This window comes from Phragmites australis, chromosome 23 (assembly GCF_958298935.1).
Source record: "Phragmites australis chromosome 23, lpPhrAust1.1, whole genome shotgun sequence".
NCBI classification, from domain to species: domain Eukaryota; kingdom Viridiplantae; phylum Streptophyta; class Magnoliopsida; order Poales; family Poaceae; genus Phragmites; species Phragmites australis.
Window position 1 is genome coordinate 51,082 of NC_084943.1, and position 21,636 is coordinate 72,717.

At 42.8% G+C, this 21,636-nt stretch overlaps 1 protein-coding gene and 1 pseudogene across 1 annotated transcript; one reads left to right on the top strand and one right to left on the bottom strand.

The window, feature by feature from the left end:
* The first annotated feature begins 2,046 nt into the window (after positions 1–2,046).
* On the top strand, positions 2,047–14,402 carry LOC133906127 (uncharacterized; annotated as a pseudogene).
* Positions 14,403–14,851: 449 nt separating this feature from the next.
* Positions 14,852–20,922, bottom strand: LOC133906128 (nuclear pore complex protein NUP98A-like). The gene is made up of 11 exons (XM_062347920.1): positions 20,709–20,922; positions 19,833–20,141; positions 18,537–19,004; positions 18,101–18,316; positions 17,306–17,832; positions 17,089–17,158; positions 16,926–16,986; positions 16,461–16,599; positions 16,171–16,284; positions 15,869–16,046; positions 14,852–15,667 (listed from the first exon to the last, which is right to left on the bottom strand). The coding sequence occupies exons 1-11, from the start codon at positions 20,725–20,727 to the stop codon at positions 15,072–15,074; spliced, it is 2,697 nt and encodes an 898-aa protein (XP_062203904.1). The 5' UTR covers positions 20,728–20,922; the 3' UTR covers positions 14,852–15,071.
* Positions 20,923–21,636: the final 714 nt, after the last annotated feature.

Genomic DNA, 21,636 nt, shown 5'->3' on the forward strand with positions numbered 1-21,636 from the left:
GATAGCTTGTACACTATTTATTCGACTCTCCTAACGAGTATTAGACAAATATTTGACAGTTAGTCCTGGAACATTGTCAAGCAAAATCTTCCACCTTTTAGTAGAACATGGAAACAATGCATATATCCGTTGTATAACACCGAAGAATGAAATAGTTTTGCTGCAAGATTTCGCCATATCACAAAGAGTGAGATTTAGACTATGACATGCACATGGCATATATAATGCTCTTGGATTAATTTCAAGCAAACGCTTCTGAACACCTTGATGTTTTCCCTTCATATTAGAACCATTGTCATAACCTTGACCTCTCACATCTGCGACATTCAAATCAAGAGAGTCCAATGCATTCATCAATTCATTAAAAAGCCCCAATCCTGATGTGTCATCCACCTTTAAGAACTCTAGAAAGAACTCCTCCACTCTCGAAATGTTACTTGACATATTAACACACCGCACAATTAGAGTCATTTGTTCTTCATGGCTCACATCTGAGGTACAATCCAAGATAATAGAGAAATACTTGGCATCCTTGATGATCCTTAAAATAAAACTTTTCACGGCATGAGCAAGAATAGAAATTAACTCATTTTGAATATTGTGGCCAAGATAATGATGATGAATTTCATTATTTTGAATGCGCCTAATGTGTTCTTGCATCACAGAATCAAATTCAGCAATCATTTCAATTGTGCCCAGAAAATTACCATGGTTATCCTGATAAAGTTTCTCATTGGATCCTCGAAAGGCCAAATTATGTTTAGCAAGAAACTTCACAGCAGAAACTATTCTTACCAAAACCTGTCTCCAACACTCTTTTTCCTTTGCAATTTCCCGTTGCAAATCATCATCAATTGTCTGATTTTTCCTTAACCTCAACCTAAGTTCATAACACGTATTCATGTTTGTTATATGTTTAACGCTGTTCTCATGTTGTTTGAGTCTCCCACTGAGATGCTTCCAGTCCCTCAATCCATCATATGCCAACAAAGTTTTGGTCTGATTTGATTTGAACAATCGGCAGCAAAAACAGTAAACTTTGTCCACATGCTTAGAGTAAACCAACCACTTTCTATCAACAACCTCACAATTACTTAACTTCCTGGAGTAGTAAGCATATGAAAAGTGTCTACCACTACTATCCGAAGGAAACTGCAAATTCAATTCTCTCACAGGTCCTTTTTCAATTAAGATATCTCTTCCCCTATTGTCAAGATTGTCCCATGTTCTAGGATCATAGATAGCTAACAGAGAATCTTTTTGTTCATCAGCATTTGAATTTTCAGTATCAGATGAAGGCGGTAAATTTTGTTCCCCTGTACCATCCTCATTGACATCAACTTCTGCATTTAAATTATGATTAGGTTCTTGCCCTTGATCTTCTGTACTACAATCATCTATATCTTCAGGATTATCACCAGAAACAACATTACTTGAAACTGAAAAAAAACTTATGTATAGCACCCTTTTGCGATTCAATAAACTGATCTTCTCGTTTTCTTTTTTTCCTTTTCTCAGCACCCGACAAATGCTTCTTAGGCAACATTCTAACACCTGAAATTAGAAAGGAAAATAAGCAACAAGAACCCTAACGACCTAACCAATGAGCAATGTTTCATCTATGAATAACCGTACAAATTAAGTCAGCGAATTGCAATTTGCACAATTAAATTAGCAATCTAGTCAAACAAAATAGGTAAATAGGAAAAAGGGAATAAAGGATCTAACAAGCGCGTCTGCCGTGAGTGCCAGTCTGGCCGCTGGCGTCTGGCCGTCTCCAATCTGAAAAAGCTTAAAAGCACACCTCTGCGGCTATGCCTGACTGCCAGACTGCCAGGGAGTGCGCGGCGCGTGGAGGACTGGAGCCGTCACTCGTCAGGACTCAGGCGTGCACCGGCGGCAGGACAGGACTCGTCGACTTCGACTTGGCGAGTTGGCGTCTCACGGTCTCAGCGAGACAGCTACAACGTCTGCCGTATTTGGCCGCTGGTGGCTGGACTTCGTGACTTCGTGACTTCTGCACAAGAGACAGTATTTCATGACTTCGTGCATACTGACGTTATGCCAAGGCCCAAGCGTACTGCTGCCGTGAGGCCCTCTTCGGGCTTAGGCCCTAGGCGGTCGCACCTCCCGCCCTGGCCCAGAGCCGGCCCTGACTGGAGCTGCTCCAGGGTAAGACGGCCAATTAGGCCCTAGGGTTTCGCCTTCTCCTCCAAATCTCCTTTCGCCTCGCCTGGTTGTCTTCGGCTGACTTGTTGGTCGCTCGCCTCGCTCTTCCGTTTCGCGGATTTTCTCGGGGATTACTACCTTAGACCGTCGCGTAATTAGTACTTGCGTTCGATGCTCTGATTATCCTTGGGTGTTGGATTGGGGATCTGGACAGGGGCTAGGCTAGAAATGCGCAAATGGAACTGATTAAATCGCACCTTGGCATCAATTCCAGCTGCGATTGGGGCATGCTTTCATTTTTCGTTTTTAGAATTTCAGGACATGCTTTAGTCAATTATCTAATTTGATTTTGTAATTTTACCCCATGCTCGACTAATTTTTTATGCATCTTCACTCACTCATCCAAGGGCAAAGATCGGTACCCTTATCCGGTGGGTTACCAAACCGTCCGCCATTTCTCCGGGATATCCTACACCATGGAGATTCAACGGGGGTCCAGGGGGCCTGTGTTCCTGGTGAGGAGCCTTCCGCACCAACTTGGCATGGCTGCGTATGGAAATAGATGATACCCTGATGAGCTCAATTCGCAGGTCACATCAACCGAAGGAGACTCGGCCACGGGGCAGACCCCCGATATCGCTTGGAAAAACTTCCAGAAGAAGACTGGGGCTAAAGTCAGGAACTGGCAGAGGAGAAGGAGCTTCCCTCAGAAGATTGATGGTGCTGAGGCATGTCCTCACTTTTGACACCTCTATTACTTCGCATTTCACATTGGATCAAAATGGTCATCCCTATATTATTCTGCCTATTTTTAGGGTGACTTGACAAGCAATAAACAAATAATCTACATATGGTTAATTGTGGTTCATCTGATTGTAAGTTTGTAACCCTAGTGTATTTATTTTTCTCATACATTCGGAAAATGAAATATTTGATTTTCTCTAACATCCCTAGCATTTGAGCAGTTGCTTTTGGTCAATGGAGCACCAAAGGACAAAAAAGCAGGGGTAGGCATACATAATCATCAACACTTTGATTCAAGCAATCAAGGACTAAATCTCCATGGCCCTGGCACGTACACCAATTAGAATCTAGATACTTTGTTCCAGTAGGAAACAGCAATTCTGTTGATCAATAGGAAGCATTGCTTGATTACTGCTTCCTTGAATAGAATTTGAAGACAATAAGTGCACGCATTAACGTGTTTACTGTAGCCAGTTCTAATGTTTTAATTTTGCTATTGCCTTATGCAGCTTTTTGGGTTCAAAAATGCATCTGTTCAGAGATTGCTTCGTGAGCTTATAATAGATTCAACTGGAGCAGTTGTACTAAACTTGCCTTGTCCAGTCACTTCTGATGCTGTTTCACCATCAACAAATAAAGCTGCAGCTGATGTTTCTGATGCTGAAGATCTGCCTGGTTGCTTGGACAAGACAGGTGGAACTGCTAAAAGAAGTATGAAGCCAAGCCAGATGGAAGGTGCCTCTAAGAGGGTCCACTACCAGGACAGTTTTGCTTCTGTTGATAACTGTAGTGAATCTGCTCAGGCAAGTGCAAATGAAGTAAGCTGAGCTCTTCTTTCATAAATCCCCCTTCCCCTTGAAGTGTGGCTGGTGTTTGATTACTTATGTATCACACAATATTTTTGTCAGTCAACTATCACAACTTCCTTCGGCCTGTTGGTAATTGTCATCTAATGTATTCGTGCTCTAACAGACTTCATTTCATATCAGAACTTCCTATGGGTGATTTGATAACAATGAACGAAATTGCCATCTGTGTATTTGAATCTTTTCTGCTCTAACAAACTTTATTTCATGTGTATGTGTTGAATAAATCATTGAGTGGGACAACTATTAGGTACTTCTTTATAGCTTCGGTAATCAATATCGTGCTGTAAGAATCCATAGTTTTTTTTTTGGGTATAAACCACCAATTGTATAGTGTTACTTTGCTTTATTTCCTTCATGAGTTACATAGCTTTTTTTAATTGAATGCACATCTGGCATTTTTCTTTCATTAATGAATACGTACAATTTTTTGGATGATAGCTGTTATACCCTTTATTGAGTTACATGCACCAACTCACCCGAAAGCTTAAGCTTTTGAGGAAAGGTGGGCAATATACTTCAACATCCTTAGGTGAGAACTTGCACCTTAGAAATTCCTAAACCGTGAGAACGCGCACCTTCTTATTGCTTGAATATTTCTGTTTGCTAATGCCATGGTTGTGCACAAAATGTCCTTTTATCTCTGTTTAACAAATGAATCCGCACCACAGTCAGGATGTTAAAGAACATTGATTATCATGCAAGTTTTTAAAACTCAGTCATGTTTTATTTGCTGGTCAACCACCCTCACCTGTGCGACTTTTGAATTTTAGTTCTACACTGCTACTTCTGAGTTGAAAGACCACTATTCGATAATAATTATTGTTTTGCAATGTTCCAGGGAGGTCCTGCAAGTAAAGCACGGCTGCAAGATGTCTCTGAGTCAAGATGCCTGCTTCCCTTGCTGGAAGAAATCCCTGACAATTCAAAACACACTTTGGTTGATGATAATTTGGGAGAGCCTCCCCCAAGTTCATCTCAACAAGTTGGTTTCTCTTCTGGTTATTCTTATTTAAGCTCCGAAAACTCTGATCTAGAATCAGCTGAGAAGGAAGTAGCAAAGTCTATGATGTCTATTTTGCTTCCCCAAGCTATTCCCCTTCTCAAGAAAAGTAATAAAAAGAAGAACAAGCAAAAAAAGAACAACAAATTTAGTGCTTCGGTGAGAACAGCCTCAGCTCACAATCCCTCTGATCATGGTTACCAAGGTAACTATTTTTAGTTCTTCTCGAATTATATTTTTCATGAAAAACTTGACTATCATCATAATAAAATGGTGTTCCTGGAAAGGGAAACTTTCTATAGCCAATCAAGCAGCCTACAGAGAGCAGATTTTGCAGTTTTACGACATTTGACAGATGATTTTATTCCTCTGTGTAAGAGAGTTATGATCCTGAACAATTTCTTCTCTTGAACAGGTGTAACTGTCCCTACAACTATTGTTGGAGGTACAAATAGAAATAGTTCTGAAACGTATGTCTATGGGGGATCTCTTTGTGACATGGTTAAACATGGCTCTGGTCATGATGACTTCACAAATGACGAGTCAGTTTTTAAATTAGATGAGATGAAAGATGTTGTTGCAGACAGTTTTGAGGATGATGCACAGATTTGGGGTGCTAATACATCCAAACCCACGGGTGTTCACGATCATGAGTCTGATGATGCATGCTCTAGGGAACCTAATGAGAACTCAAAGGTGCTAGATGGCAAAATTGCAGGTTATGCTGAACATTTTGAGTGTCAGGTTGGTGTACACAATAGCACAATAACACCTGATGTGGTATACGATCATGAAAAAGGCCAGTAGGGGAAGATAGTTCCTACCCGGCAAACTACAATCAGTGTAACAGCGATGTTGAACAAATGCAAGCTGAGCAGCAATTTAAGGACCCTACAAATTGTATGAAAGATGGCTCATCAGTTTCCATGGATTTGCCATACAACAAGAACATTGACAATGGATTGGTTGATGTCTGTGCACAAGCTTCTGCTAGGCATGGTCCAGCAGTTTCGAGTATTGGAGAGTGTTTACCAAATGTCTTGCAGGCTCCAGTTCATTCTGAGGAACATAATGATACTGGAAAGTGGAGTAAGTTTCCTGTGTGTTCAACTTTGATTGGGCCAACTCCAAGCGAGGCAAAATCATCTTTGTCGCTCATGAGGGATGAACAACATCATACTGAAGTCCCAGCTGTTAATCAGAAGGAAAATAGGTTCTATGATGTAAATGATAAATGTAGAAAATTTGATGATCCTCTTGCAAAGAGTATGAGTAGTTGCAATTCTGATGATGCTGAATTTGTTGACAAATATGTTGCTTTTGAGTCATCAGGCAAAGGCAAGTATTATAATGATGGGTCAAAAAGAGTAAACACCATTGCAGTGTGGCCTGTTGGTGATAGAACTAAAGCAGGTAAAGGAAACCCACTTGGCAAAGTGCAAGAATGTCAAGCTCAATGTAGAAATGGCAATGAGACCACCATGATGTATGTCGGTTGCGAAAGCAATGTTTGTGAACACATACCTCCTAAGGGTGAACACAATATTTTTCACCACCAACCTCATCATACCCTTTCTAGCAGTAACAATACTAGTGATCTAGTATCTAAATACACAGAAACACCAGCAAGAGGGTCAGATCATCACCTAGAGTTCGTTGGATGCTACCTGCACCCAATGCCTGTCTTGTCTATCATGCTAAACACCAAAAAGCATAGCAGCTTATACTATTGTGTACTCTGTGGCTTTCTGGAGGGCTGCCAAAGATTCCTTTATGTTTATACTATCACTCCTAAAGACCAGCAAGAGCACCACCTTGTTTTGTTGGTTACACTCCCCTTCTACTGCCCTCCTTGGAGCAGTCTTCTACAGGAAAGGTAAGAGCTTTATATGAGTGCTTTTTTTTTTTCCGGTGATGGAACATTGTATTACTTTTTATTTGATGCTTCATGTTCTTTCAGTTTCCGTTTGGAAGATCTGGTGTGCAGTTTACACCTGATGGCCAGTTTCTGGTCCTCCTGAGCAGTATCAGAATACCTTTTTGCAGGTTGTAATCTTAATCACTTAGTGGCATTGAGGAAAATGTTGGATGTATCCCTTGCACTGGTGCTGACTATATGCTTATTGACAGGATGCAAAGCATCGATTGTTCGTGCTCTGTGTGCAAATTGGACGGATTCGAGGATAATTCTTTGAAAATTGTATATGTTAACTTTGGTTATGTTTCACTTGTGACCAAATTGATTCCTTGTGGGACAGTGTCGTGCATTTTGATTTGTGAACCAAATTACATTGTAGCTGCCGAAGACAGCAGAAACTTGCATATCTGGAAGATGGTCACGGGGTGGAGGTACATATTTGCTGAGCATTATATGCCCTCCTTCCATCTCGAATTTCGCTGCATGGTACAATAGTTTTCCAGTAATAGTCTACTTTTCAGTTTAAAATGTTGAAATGGGTGGTCATTCTCTGTTGGAATTGTAACTATCTATTTAGATCGCCTACGTTTTAATCTATTCAAAGGATAGTCTATCTGATAACAATGGAACTCTTTCGTGATTTTCTTTTCGAAACTAATTCCACTCCAAATTTACATAGCGGAAGAATAAAGCGTGCGGATAATGTCAAGAGAGGTCGAGGTAGACCAAACTTGACATGGGAGGAATCTGTAAAGAGGGATCTGAAAGACTGGAATATCACCAAAGAACTAGCTATGGATAGGGGTGGGTGGAAGTTAGCTATCCAAGTGACAGAGCCATGACTAGACTTGCAAGATCTTATGGGTTTCATCTCTAGCCTACCCCAACTTGTTTGGGACTGAAAGGCTTTGTTGTTGTTGTTGTTGTTGAACTTTTATACTTCCAATATGGTGTGCAATAATAAAACTAGAATGCCAATTGAAGAGAGAAGTCTGTGCGAACTTTTCTGCTCCGAAGGCCTATTTGTTTGTCTTGTGGATGCACTAGTCTTGCTAATGAACGCATTTTTTAAGGTATATTCTTTCACAAATTTCAAGAATTTCTTGTAACACCCTAATTTTTTCTCTAATTCCAAATTTTTTTCTTAATGGTTATTAAGGTTCAAATGAATTTAATTATTTTATTCTTAAAGAGAGAAAACCCTATTTATAGGAAAGAAAAGAAAATGACATAGGATATAAGTGAAAATCTTGCATTCATGCTGAATTAGGCAAATAGTATTTTATTTGAATTCTTGATGAACTTATTTGAAGAGATTTTGTCTGGATTTTTGAATTTGAAATTGGATTTGAATTCATAGGAAAAAGGAAAAAAGAATAAAACTTCTTTTGGGCTGCCTTTCTCCTTTTCGGCCCAACTCCTCGGCCTCGGCCCAGCCGCCCGGCTTTCCTCTCCCACCTGGGCCTCAAGCCAGCCTCGGCCCAGTCGCGCGCGCGCCAGCCCACGCGCCAAGCCGCCCACACAGAGTCGTCGACAGACGGGTCCCACTCGTCAGACCTTTCTTCCTCCTCAGTCGGATTCCGACGCAGAGACGGGAACGCGCCAGCCGCCGATTTCCGTTCGAATCCGAGGCCAAACCAAAACCGAAAGCTGCTGGAGAGATGCCAAATCAAACCCCTGGGATCCCCTCTATCTCTAACCTACCATATCCCCAAGGATTCCGCGTTTAAACAGGGAAACCGAGCTCGGATTTGGTCCTCCGCCGCTGTGTCCGAGTCAAACGCGTTGCGCCATCGCCCTGGACACCCCGAGCTTCCTATATAAGTAGAGCCTCCCTCCCCGAACACATCTCAACCGGAATTCGCCAAAACCCGAGCCTTAGACACCGAGTTCAGAGGTCGCCGCGCCGCCCTCGCTGCCGCTTCCGCCGAGCTCGCCGCCACGCCGTTCCAGAGCAACACAGAGCATCCCGAGCCCACCATCGCGCGTGCCTGTCACCACAGAAGCTTGTCCCATCGTCGATTTGATCTCTACGCCACCGGAGAGCCTTCTCCGACGAGTTCCCGAAGCCGCTGCCGCCCCCTTTCGTCGCCGACCACCTTCCCGTGCCGCGCAGCCTTCGGTAAGCCCCAAAACGAGATCGCCGTTCCCTCCTGATGCTTTTCCGCCGCTTATCGTTGTGATCCGAGGCCGGCGACGAGGTTTTCGCTTGTCTCCGGTGAGTCGCCGCCATGCCCGAGCTCGGCTCCGTCGAGAACCTCTCCGCCGACCATCCCCTTTGAGCTCAACCGTTGGATCTAACCTCATCGGCCCAGATTAGATCTAATCGTACCCCTTCGGTCAACCAATCAGTAGCTGCCACGTGTGGTCACTTAACACAGTCAGCGGTCATGCCATGTCACCCATCCACCTCAGCCGCCACCTCAGCCTTTCTGCTGATGTGTCACCCTTGTCACCATGCCACGTCAGCCTGAGCTACCCAGTCAGTAATTCAAACCTTTTTCAGTATAAAAATAAATCTGTTAATTCCTTTAATTGGTAAATTTGCATTTTAGCCCCTGAACTTTTCTGAAATAACTAAAGAGCCCTGTCTTTTTACAGTTGGGTCCTTATACTTTTTTATAATTACATTTTGGTCCCTCTGCTTTTACAAAAAGGTCCCTGGACTTTCTGATAATTCAATTTAAGTCCTTTTCTTTTTTTCAGATTTAACCCTAGACTTGTTTTAGCCCTAACTTTTCCATCGTAACTCCGATTTAAGCGATTCTTGCGTCGATGGATTCGTTTTTCAGTGCTCTTTCTTGTTAGCAAGTTTTTATCTCGTTGTTCTTTTGCTTTATGCTTTGTTCTTAGTGTATCTTGTTTGCTTGTTTGCCGGTAATTGTGCGATTAGCCGACAACGTCCCGGATCAATTGGAAGAACATCAAGACCAGGAGCAAGAATACACTGAGCAGCAGCAAGGAGAAGGCAAGTGTCCTTGATCATATTGAACCTATGTTTTTAAATGTTTTGTTTTACAAAACTGCATGCAATGTCTGTCAATATGATGGGTAGTCACCTATGTTAGGGTTTTCCCTAGATATTCCCTTATTATCCCTTGGAACCTAGATGTTTTATGGTTAGTAGTCTTTTATGGGTAGATTGCTTAGCCTTGCTTTTGGGATATTGGGAAGTGTCATAATTTTGACTAATGAACATATGCAGTAATGATGATTAATATGATAATGTTTTAGCAACATGGAACCTTAGGCCTTGAGCATAGGGATGTTGGTGATGGTTGTCATGGTTATGACATTGCTTTAGTGTTTGCTCAAGTAATCTAAGTAAGGATCGGTTCGTGGAGCGACAACCCAAGAAGTAACGTACCAACCACGAGGCTGATATGGGTAAAGTGTGATATACTGATTAGAGTCTGTCCAGTGTGCGTTGGGTCAGCACAAAAAGGGGCTTCTGGGTAGGAGCTGTTGCTTGCGTAAAGCCTGGCAGTGAAACCTAGTGGGCAGACATGCACTGGATTAGTCTCTGGTTAGTGGAAAGTGTCATACAGTGATTCTTGGCGGCACACCACTGGCGTGTGTTAAGTGTCTTGCAAACACGGCAACATGGAATTCACTGACTCGTGGGTAAAGTTGGACAACCTCTGCAGAGTGTAAAACTGTTATAACAGCCGTGCTCACGGATATGAGAGACTTGGATCCTCACATGATTAGATAGTGGTTTGGTTTTGATTCTGGTACAGGGAGTACTAGATGTTGTGGTCTTAGTGCGGGGAGCACAAGACAGATGTGGTATGCAGGGTGGGGAGCCTTGTATGCTAGTTGATGGATTGTCGGGTTAGATTCATTTAATATATGTCTAATGCTTTTTGAGTCCAAATGTGTTATTTTTTTCATTACTCGCATTTACGCAAATAATACCTTGTGTTAGCCTATTCTTGATATAAGCCTGCATGTCATTATTTTCCCACACTTGCTGAGTACATTATGTGCTCACCCTTGTTTTCTCCTACCAAAAATATATGCTGCTCAGTGGAAGACTTTGAGGATTTCCAAGACGACGGCCTGGTGTTCTAAGGAGCGTATCTTCCAGTCGATGCCTGTGGAGTCTTGGTCGCCAATGCTTTCATTCCGCTGCCGTCGTTTAGATGATGTCGTTTAGGTTAAATTTTGATTTTTGCTTAGGTAAAGTCTTTTATTGTAAGAGGTGAACGTTTAAATAAATAAAGTATTGCTTTTGTTACTTCACCTATGACGTCCTTATGTGTGTTAAACTTCCTGGGCACACATAAGCCGCACTTGGTTTTGGCCGTTAAAACCGGGTGTGACATTTCTGTATGTTATTTTCACAATGTTGCCGTGATGCTTTAATCATGCATTTTGTCTATGGTTGTACTTCCTTTTGCTAGGCATCCCCGTTATGATTAAGAATACATTTATTCTAGGAATTCCTTTCAGACATGAGTTAGATGTTCATACCAACTCTATGACTAAATGTCATTTATTCTCATTTTCCTTCTGTTTACAGTAGGATATATGAGGAGTATGTGATTCCTAGTTTGGGTAACGCGGGTCCTTCGATACTGGAGCTTAGAAGAATGTCAAAAAGCAACTCTCTCATTGTTGGTCATGATGGCGCAGGCAGCTTTTGTTTGTGGTAAGTTCTACTATCTTAGTTTTGTCACATTGGGTAATGTGCAGTGTCCAAAGACTGCACAACGGCTCTGTAGTGTTGCAGTTACTGTTGACTTGGTTGCTGTTCACATGTGGTAGGTTCCAAATTCCGAAGACTAATAGTATATTGGAGAGTGATAATATATGCTTCAGCACTGGTAGGAACCAGCAACATGCTATAAAATAGAATCGGACATACTTGTTATGAACATGGGCCCAGCAGCAGTGCGAGGACTGTTTATGATTACTGTAGCATGAATCGAGTTAGTTGTAAGGTTAACTCTTAAATTGGTTTGCCTTGGTTAGCTTCATGCATATCTCATGCTTTGTTAGTCAATCATGTTAGTTGCATATTTGTAGGATTCCTTGTTTAGACATAAGCTTCTTAGTGGTCAAGTTATCCATGATATGCATATAAAGATGGGATGTATCTATTATGGATTAAGGAATGAGAATCAGATAAATCTCTAGTTGCTCCCCCTCAACCAGTCTCAGAGCCTTGATGGTGGCAAGGACTGGTTGATCAAGGTCGAGTGCCCTAACCTCGGTCCTCGGACCTGTACCCAACCTGTGATATATCAGAGTGAAAGTGAGACAGACGTGGAACACAGTGATGCGGTTATAGTTATGCTCTGAAATACTCTCGGGCTTTCAGCAGATGCTCATCTCAATGTGAAATTAATATTCAGGTTTCTGGAAAGACCAACACACTACCAATTCGTATTGCATAATGAAGGGTTTGCCTGCCTGCGCTTAGTCTTCCTTTGTGTCAACAAGCTGAAAATATAATATGAAAAGATGGCAATGCTGCTCAACTTCACTATGGTGAATGATGTTCACAACTTCATAGCATAACAATGTAACCCAGTGTGCATGCTAACAAGTTGTAAATTACAATTGATCTATACTATCTGAGTTTCGGTTTGCTTTTGAGCATGGTTCTTTCTTATGATCTGCTACTTTCATATACTCTTTTAACAGACATGATTTAATGAAATGAAATAATTTTCTTAGGGACATCTCCAAGCGAACACTAGTGGCAACTTTTACAGCTCCAGGGAACATTGTCTTCCAGATTCTGCCAGTAGGCTTCTGTAGTTTGCATGAGGATATCATTCATGCTCCAGTTGATGACCTGGAGAATAGGCTACGAGAGATCACAGTCCGTGACATGTCCAGAGAAAAGGACAGAGAGTCCTTTCTGATGCACCAAGAGAAGATATAGCAGTTTGGGTTCTGGTTTCTTCTGCTTCAGTAGCTGAGTATCAACATGATCTTCGAGCAAAGGAACACAATGCACAATGGAGGCTAGCGCTGCTGAAGAAAAGAATTTTTATGGGAAATATTTTGGATCCGAGGTATTCTCACTTCTCCATCTACTGTTACACCATTTTTTTTTGTGGTGGTGGTGGAGAGGGGGGGGGGGGGCAGGGGATGGAGCTGATTACTATGTTTGTATTTGCAAGCTATCAGCAAATACAATCCAGCCACACTGAACGGGATTTCACAAGATGAGTTTGGGTTTCAGTAGGTCTTCTGAGCCCACCAGCTACTCCTCTTCAACAACTTGCATTAGGAGGTCGCCTTGTTCAAGCAGAGCATGTCCCAACCATCTGACCAGGCACTAGTCCATGATGGACAGCCTGATTCTTCACAATCATTGTGTACTGGCCTGTGACTCCATTGTCCCTGCTGGCGATCCTCGATTGATCAAGGTTCCATCTTCAAGGAAACTGAAAATGGAACTTGTCGTGCTGGGGTTATCATCAACGTAGTAATATAGCATTCGATTCTTGTAACGGAGTTACATCTATAGTTTTATTTGAGGAAAGTAGTGGATGAAGTTATTGACTAGTTGCTAATTTAAAGCCCCTCATCAAGAAAGAGAAAAGGTTGAAAAACAAGAATAGCCCAATGTTGTTGAACCATTACCCTATTAAATCTTAGATCTCAGGGATCATTATGTTCAACGGCATATCATGAATGATCTTCAGTTTCTCAGTTGATATACATCTATCTTTTCAGAGCTACTGCTGTCGATGCCTCTGGTAACTATGGATTTGCTGGAACATATGAAGGTCTGTTGTATACTTGGGAATTGTCTTCTGGGAGAAAACTTGCTGGTACACAATGTATCAACGGTAAGTGACACGGCACCAATTCTTTGTAGTTTTTGTTATCGAGAGTAAGCTAATTCTTACATATTTTTCTTTGCGGATGCTACTTCAGTGTAAAGCCCACACAATGCTAAGCTGGATTTGTTCTTGTTACAATCTGTTTTACGAGTGATTTACCTGTTTCATATTACAAGTGTGTCTGTTGGGTAAATAAAGCCGTCATGTTTGTAGTCAATTGTAAGAATAGTTGACTAATCTCCAAGTTGTGCGATCAGGTGGACGAGTATCCTGTATTGCCTTTGATGCCAAATCAGGCGTAGTGGCTGTGGCTGACGATGGATGCCAGTTATTACTTTACACTCAGAAGAATCAGAAGGAGGTGCTAAGCGGTGACGCCGAGGGGCGAGGGCAGATGGGCACATGTTGGGAATAAAGTAAACGTTGTGGCAAAATAACAGGAATTTTGCAATTTTGAAAGTGTATATAAGGTTTTGGTTGTTTCTGTACTTACTTTGATCTCGGCCCTGTGCACTAGAGCTAGCATGGTCATCTGTTGTCTGTAGCTAGCTGATCAAATCTCCAGAAGTCAAGTTAGCCCCACCTGGTGAGTGATGGTGCATACAGGTACAAGCTTATGAAGGCGGTCAATTTTCAAGATCACCCACCTGTCATGGAAGAAATATAGTGCAAGAGTGCAATTCTAGATCCAAACCCAAATGGAATAGTTTTCTTTTAATGCAGAGATGAACAGTTTTATGTGTGATAATGGAGAGGACTCAACTGGTACTCTCTTATGTCATGGGGTCGAGACCAAAAAAAAAAAGATATGGCAAGGCCTTGGGGGTGACTTTGTAGCACCAGTGGTCAGTTATGTGTAGTATAGAGCAGTATATTTTTGCCTGAGGTGTTGAGCACTTGACATGGCTTGTTCGGAATGCAGCTTCAGTGAACTGAGCAGTATCCATCGTCCCCTAAACCTCCGTTACCTCTGCAAATCAAGCCCTAAAACGTGGCAAATCAGAGGGGGGAAAACGTGATTTCATTACCTAGGTCGATGGAAACCAAGAATTCATGGGGCGCCTTCTCTTCTTCCTCCTCTTTCCGTTCTCCTTTCTTTCTTCTTCTCCTTGCAGCAACAGAGAGGGCACAGCAGGGAGCACCTTGCCCAGCTGCTCTTGTAAAATGCCATCTCCAACATGAGTATATCCCTGATATGATAATGTACCACAGAGCTCAAGTTAAGCTTGGTCAACTGCATGCTGTGAGCAAAGCAAGAGCGTGACAGGCAACAAGGGGATGAAGGCAGAAAGCAGACACACATTGCGTTATGTTGCATTAGTGCCAATCGCTGTTATTGCTACGGTTACAAAAAAAATTTGCCTTTGTGCTTACTATTTTAGCAAAGCAGTACATGCACAATATGCAAACATTACAGCAACGAGAAAAAAGATCTGTACAAAAGCATAACAAAACCCATGCATGACATTGACAGCACAGCGTGCAAATTGCTACAACTCCAACAAAGCGAACAAAAACATTGCAATGTGATTGATGACTACATTACTGCAGGGACTGCTGCGCCTTCACCAAAACCCGTAGGCGCTGAAGTGCCTCACCCTGAACTTCCACTCTCCCTTGGCAGCGTCAAAAGACACAAACTCAGCGCCCTGCTCCTCAGCCTTCTTCACCAGCATCTGCTTGTACTTGTCCACCCTCGGACCCTCAAGGTACTGCTCACCAGTCTTCTTGTTCATGCACTTGATGTTCAGAAGAGTCACCTCTGCGGCTTTGTTCAGCCCATCACCCACCGGGGGCTTCTTGCTATCGTCCTTGTACACAATCACCTCGCGGTTATTGAACTCCACAATTGACTCCAGATCCAGGCCCCTTACATCTGTCTCCCCCAGGAACTTGATGCTGCCGTAACCATGACGCCCAACAACAAAGTCCCTCACCCGACAGCAGTAGCCTGGCTCAGCACGTTCCTTGGCGGCAAGCTCCTCTAGGCTAGGCTCCGTGAAGTAATCTGCATGTGGGAGCTTAGGCATCAGCCTCTCAACTGAAGTACCGTTCCCATGTTGAGTCACAGCCTTGGGCTCGCGGTGATTGCCATTTTCCACTGGAGAAGGCCTGCTTGGTGACATGTCAGTCTCATCACGCTCACTTTCTGAGGAAGCACCTGCACAAGTTCCTGAGATCAGCACATTCACAGCCCAACAGATTCATACACCATGGAAGTTGAGTCAAAAGAAAAGCAAAAAGAATAATTCTAAAGAAACAGTTACATAAGCAGCCTTTTGCTTCAAACGTCACCTTATTTTGGGGGGGGGGGGGGGGGGCAATAGGAATTCCAGTACTGTAATGTAATGACAATACTTACCTTTAGATTTTTCCAAATCAGCTGAATCCTTTGGAATCAGTTGCCTGTCAATTCCACTCCGTGAAGGCCACTGATCGATTGGACGGATTATCAGATTCCTCGGGTTCTCTCTAGGGATGAAGAAAGCATCCGCTTTTGGTGTTGCAGGAGATTCTTCATCATCAGCAAAGAATGGAACCTACAGGAATAACAAAAGAAACTGAGCACCGCATTCCATGCTTTCTTCATGGCTTTCACAAGCTCCATGAATGAATCATAAAACAAAATTTGCACATAAAAGTTATGTGCTTACAGGTCATTACCTTGCCATCAGATATTGGATTATATTTTCTTGGGGGCAATTTTATCCTTCTATGTGACAAATGCCTAGGAACCACCATGGATAATGTTCTGCTAGGAAGTGGCTTCTCCGCAACCTGCAAGCCAGAAAAATGTTGCAATCAAGCAAACAGCCAAACACCCTTTCCTTATGACACCTGCTCATAGCACCCTTAGTACCACACGTTGCTAATGAACAACCATCTTGCTATCTCTACAGTCCACCCACTCTATAAAAACAATTGGAAATATTTAAGACAAAAATAAAACTAACTGGCAAACTTGATATTCCATATTGAACCGAAGGAGAAGATCTAGCATTTCCAATGGTCATCTGAGGCAATGCAGGAAGTGTCCCAAATGGATGCGAAACAGGAGCAGGCTGCATGACCATATTGGACTGGCCAGGAGTTCTGTGTCAAATATGCAATAGGATACTTGAAGTTAAAATGGATAGTGTATAAGTTAGAAAAAAGAATCATATGTGTTGCCAAAACTCATTTGTGAATTCAGAGGATAATTATGATCTAAGTCAAAACCATGTTCGTATATAAGCTATAGGCTCAAAGAACCATCAAATATTTTTCTTCTTTGCCAACACCATCCATCTCCACATTACATTGATCATAGTATTGTTTTCCTTCGCCGTATTATAGCTAATAAGTGTTTTAATCCATGAAATTACTAAAAAAAGGAAAAGAATAATCACGCGCATTTGAGAAGTAGCAAGAGATCATACAGCTGTCCAATCGGGGCCTGATTTGTAGTGTTGGAAAAACCAGGGAATCCACCTGTAGGAGCTGCAGTATCCATGCAGGTATTGCAAAAGTAAGCTGGGCACAAATTAGTTTTTGAAGATAAATTATAAACAACAGAGAATGATTTGGAGACAAAATACTGACCTGGCTGAGTCGGAGGTTGGAAGGAGAACATGCTTGAAGTTTGAGCAGGGGCAGATGGTTGAAATGTTGGCTTAATCATTAGGAGCAAAATTCAACTTGTTAACAATGAACTTTGCAAAGCAAAATATATACAGAAAAGAATTAAGTACTAATAATAAGTGTAATATGATAAGAATTATCTAGCCTAAAAAGTGAAAAAAATGCAAGGAATGCTTACCGTTGAAAAAAGTGAAGGCCCACTCAGACCGCCATAGTTAGGTGTGCTGAATAGGCTTCCAGAGGAGAAAGCTGGTGTACTTGATGGCGGTTGCACAAATGCTGGGGAAGGTTGAAATAGCCCAACTGCCGGAGTGTTGGCCAACGACAAGCTAGTGCTGAATGGACTTGCATTCGTTGATGATGTGCCAAATAACGAAGACGGAGCAAAAGTAGGAGTGGTATTTGGAAACAAAGATGGTGAACTACTTGATGGAAATGCAGAACCACTTGATTGTCCAAATAGTGTGCTACCACTGGACGATGGGAATGGACTCGAACTTGCAGCTGATGCATTATTAAACGAATTGAATATTGATGTGCTAGTAGAACCAAAGCCAGTTGAGGGCTTAGCAGCAAATGGATTGTTTGTTGCTGTCGATGGAAATTGGTTTAAAGTAGCTTGGCCAAATGCACCGGTAAAAGCATTTTGTTGTGTAGAGGGAAAGCTAGGCGCCGCTGCTGGAGTTCCAGAAGGATTTGGTCCACCTGGGAGTTCAAACATTACAAAATTCACGAATAAGCTACAGGAACAAGTTACAAGGAGCAAATAAATATAATCATAATACACAATTAATAAAGGGAGCATCAAATAGCACGTTTTATTAGTTGATTGTACTTAAGAAAAACACCAGCTATGCTGCAGCATAAGCCAGGACATAATAGTTACTTGGTTGCTCCAGTTCATACAAAAATAATCATGTGAAAAGAAATAAATGAAATTAAACATGATGGTTTGAACGAGGGTTTCGCTCACCTTTATCTCCACGCTGGTAATCTTCCCACCTCAATTCTTCGTGACTCTTGTCTTTGTATTCAGGCATTGCTGATATGGAATCCATTTTTGCAGCAGGCTGAGTACCACTTGTAGCACTGTCAACATCTGGTGTTTGAGCATAAGGTTTTATTCTGGTTCCTCCAGCTTGGTTACCAAATTGTGCTTGCCCAAAAGTTGGCGCTGCTGTCTGTGAGCCTGAAACTCAAAGGGAGCAAACAATTAGTGAAACGGGTAAAAGATGACATGGCCAGGGTGAAAACAGTAAAAAAGAGAGATCTGCAATAAAATAGGATTGCTGAAGTCAGAAAGAACAAAAGAATCTGCAAATAACCAACAGAATCGATGACAACAATTCAGTGAGCATGTAATCATAACTAGCTAAGAAATAATGTGAATATCCAATGGGAAAACCTACCAAAGGGAGAAGTCTGTGCGCCGAAAGGTGATGGAGTTGTGCCAAAGGGAGAGCTACCAGATGAAGCTGCCGTTTGCCCAAATGATGCTGAAGAACCAAAACTGAATGCACTAGTTGATGTGCCAAATGAAGGCGTGCTCAAAGCTCCAAAACCTGGAGTACTGCTCGCACCAAACGCTGTTGTTCCTGAAGATCCAAAACCAGGAGTGGACGAACCAAAAGCTGTAGAACTAAACGCCGGGGTGCTGGAAGCACCAAATAAAGATGTTGACGTTGAACCAAATCCTGGGGTAGTTGTGGTGCCGAAGGACGGTGTAGTTGGGGTGCCGAAGGATGGTGTAGTTGCTGCACCAAAAGTGCTGCTGCCAAATGTTGGCTGTGTTTGCTGGAGCGTGCTACCAAAAGGACTCGACTGGCTAGGAGATGTTCCAAAACCCCCAAAACTTGGCTTTTGCCCGAATAAAGATCCTACAACATGTGCAGAATAGAGTGTCACAACATATACACTACATCACTATTGGTCTAAAGAGGATTAAGAAAGAACAACAGAATAACACATGAATCAAGATAACTTCAATTGAGTAGCCATGTAGAACAAGTGTAGAATGCATTATCAGACAGTAAAGAAAAGATAAACAAATCTTGTGAGACATGGAAAAAACTGTGAAATGCTTCGTGGTGTTTCCAATATAAGAAGCCCCCCAAAAGTCAGCATCAAACTGTCATCCTCGGTAGCACAATCTAGAAAGTGGCTTTAGAGTCTAGCACCTCCACAATCTAGGACAATCACATCACAAGCACAGGGGAGGCACTACCAACCCGACAATCCAGCAAGAAAAGGAAATAAATAGAAAATCCAGCATCGTAATTTTTGTTGGGCGTGAACAAGAACAGAACATCAATACATGGAATGAGTAAAATGTGTAACACAAAATACAGGCAGTATTCCCTTAGGCGGCCACCTAGTACCACCGACTAGGTGCTAGGCCCTGGTCAGCCACCCGCCTTGCGCCTAGGGGCACACTGAATGCATGTATTTACCCAATATGCACATAGTTACATAGTTCTATTGGAAAGTGAATATATTTGGTGGGGCGTCAGGAGAATTCTATCATCAGTTTTCCTTTGATATGTAGCATTCCCTCAAAGTTTGATGACAAACACTTAGCAAGTGTGTGAAGAATGGAGATTCACCAAATGCTGATATGCTGAATAACAATATTTTTTCTAGGGATCAAGGAAACGTAACATAGGAAAAAATATGACGAGCATTGAGATTGCTGGCATAGTACATACCAGAGCCAAAGGAGGAGGATGTGGCACCAAAGGCAGGGGTGGGCGATGCACCGAAAGCTGGTGTGGAGCTCCCGAACGGAGAGGAGGAGGATGGGGTGCCAAACGTGGGAGTGGATTGCTGCTGCCCAAAGGCGCCAGTGGATGTAGTGCCAAAAAGTGAGCTCCCAGTCTGTGCCCCGAAAGTGGTAGTTGGGCTGCCAAATGGTTTTGGTGCGAAGGGATTGTTGGCTGCAGTGGTAGCCTGGCCGAATCCCTGCTGGGTTCCAAATGAGGTCTGGCCAAATGGGCTCGTGGATGACTGCCCGAATGCTGCAATGAAGATGAGAAGAGAGTCATGACAATAATAAGTATACAACATTGCAAAAGTAAATAAGAAGAGTTGTGAGCAGTGATGTAAGGGGTTGCAGCAAGTGAAACAAGAATCATAAGAAAGATGTGCAATCATAATCAGGTGTTACATTGTATGAGCTAGCTTAAAAGAAGGGATGAGCAGCAGAACGTAGGGAACCAAACATGCATCTACAAACAGCATTAATTAAGTAGTAACATAGTAGGGGGGGGGGGAGCTTAGCGTAGGTAATCCGTTGATCCTTGCAAGTTTGCATTGCAACTATCCTCCCCACCCTGGTGATTTGTTCGAAATCGGGAAAGCAAACGAAACCAAACCAAACCCTAGCGTAGGTGCGCAGACATCCATCAATCCAGATATGGAATGAGATCGAATGAGGAGGTGGTGCAATACAGCAATACATAGTTGAATAGAGGATGAGCGAGCAAGGGAAGCATGATTCCTCCAAGTCCAATCCAATGGAAGCGAATCGACGAGAATAGGAGGCGATGAGAGAGAAGAAGGGTGGGGTGGGGTGAGGTGCTTACGGTTGGTGGAGCCGAACATGGCTGCTGCTGCTGCTGCTACTGCTTCTTTTCTCGCGGGCAGGGACGGGGAGGGAAGGGACGACTAGCCCCTCGATCACCGGCGGCGGCGGCGGGGCGGGTGTTGTCGTTTGCAGAGGCGGAAGCGAGGGGGGGGGGATCTGGTCTCGCTCTCTCAGTCTCTCTGAATGGAGGGTGGGGCCTCCTCCTCCTCCTTCCGCCGCGGCTTTATACGGCGATCTGAAACCAAAGTACAGTACGTAGCTTACATCCAACGCAACGCTGTGAGGCAGTCCGACGCTGTTCCGTGCCGCGTAATCCCAAGAAAGAAACTAGCGTGGCTTCAACGCCGGGCAGGGCCCAAAATGCAGACGACTCTCTTAACGGTTTGGGAGGCCCGGCCCGGCCCAATCCCAGCGTGGAATCCAAATGAGCTTTTTAGCTGCTGGGTTCGGTAAACAAGGCTCGTTAGACAGGATTTTGATCTCACTCATTGAACAGGTGAGATCTTGTGAAGCCTAGTGACCCTAAGGTCTTCCTCGATGAACGGACGAGTTCTTCATCGCTACGATGTTTGTGGACCCACCTAAAAGTTCTTGTTCATTTAGTGGGCGAGATCTTTTGGTATATAATTCCGCTAGCGCGGTTGTTTCGATGTCAATGCCCCATTTGCTTCAAACTCAATCAAGAGAGAGGAAGGAGAGAGAAGAGGAGAGGGGACAGAAAAAAAAATTACGGCGAAGCCCTATCGAAGTAAAGATGTTTTTTTTCAAACCCGGTAAAACAATTATTAGTGCTAATTTTTGACATAGTTTAGAGGTTAGATCTAGAAATTTTTTATAAATCTAGTAAGATAGTCACTAGACGTAGGATAGAATGGAGATCTAAATTTAGAATTAGGGTTAGACATAGTTTAGCAACTAGATCATAT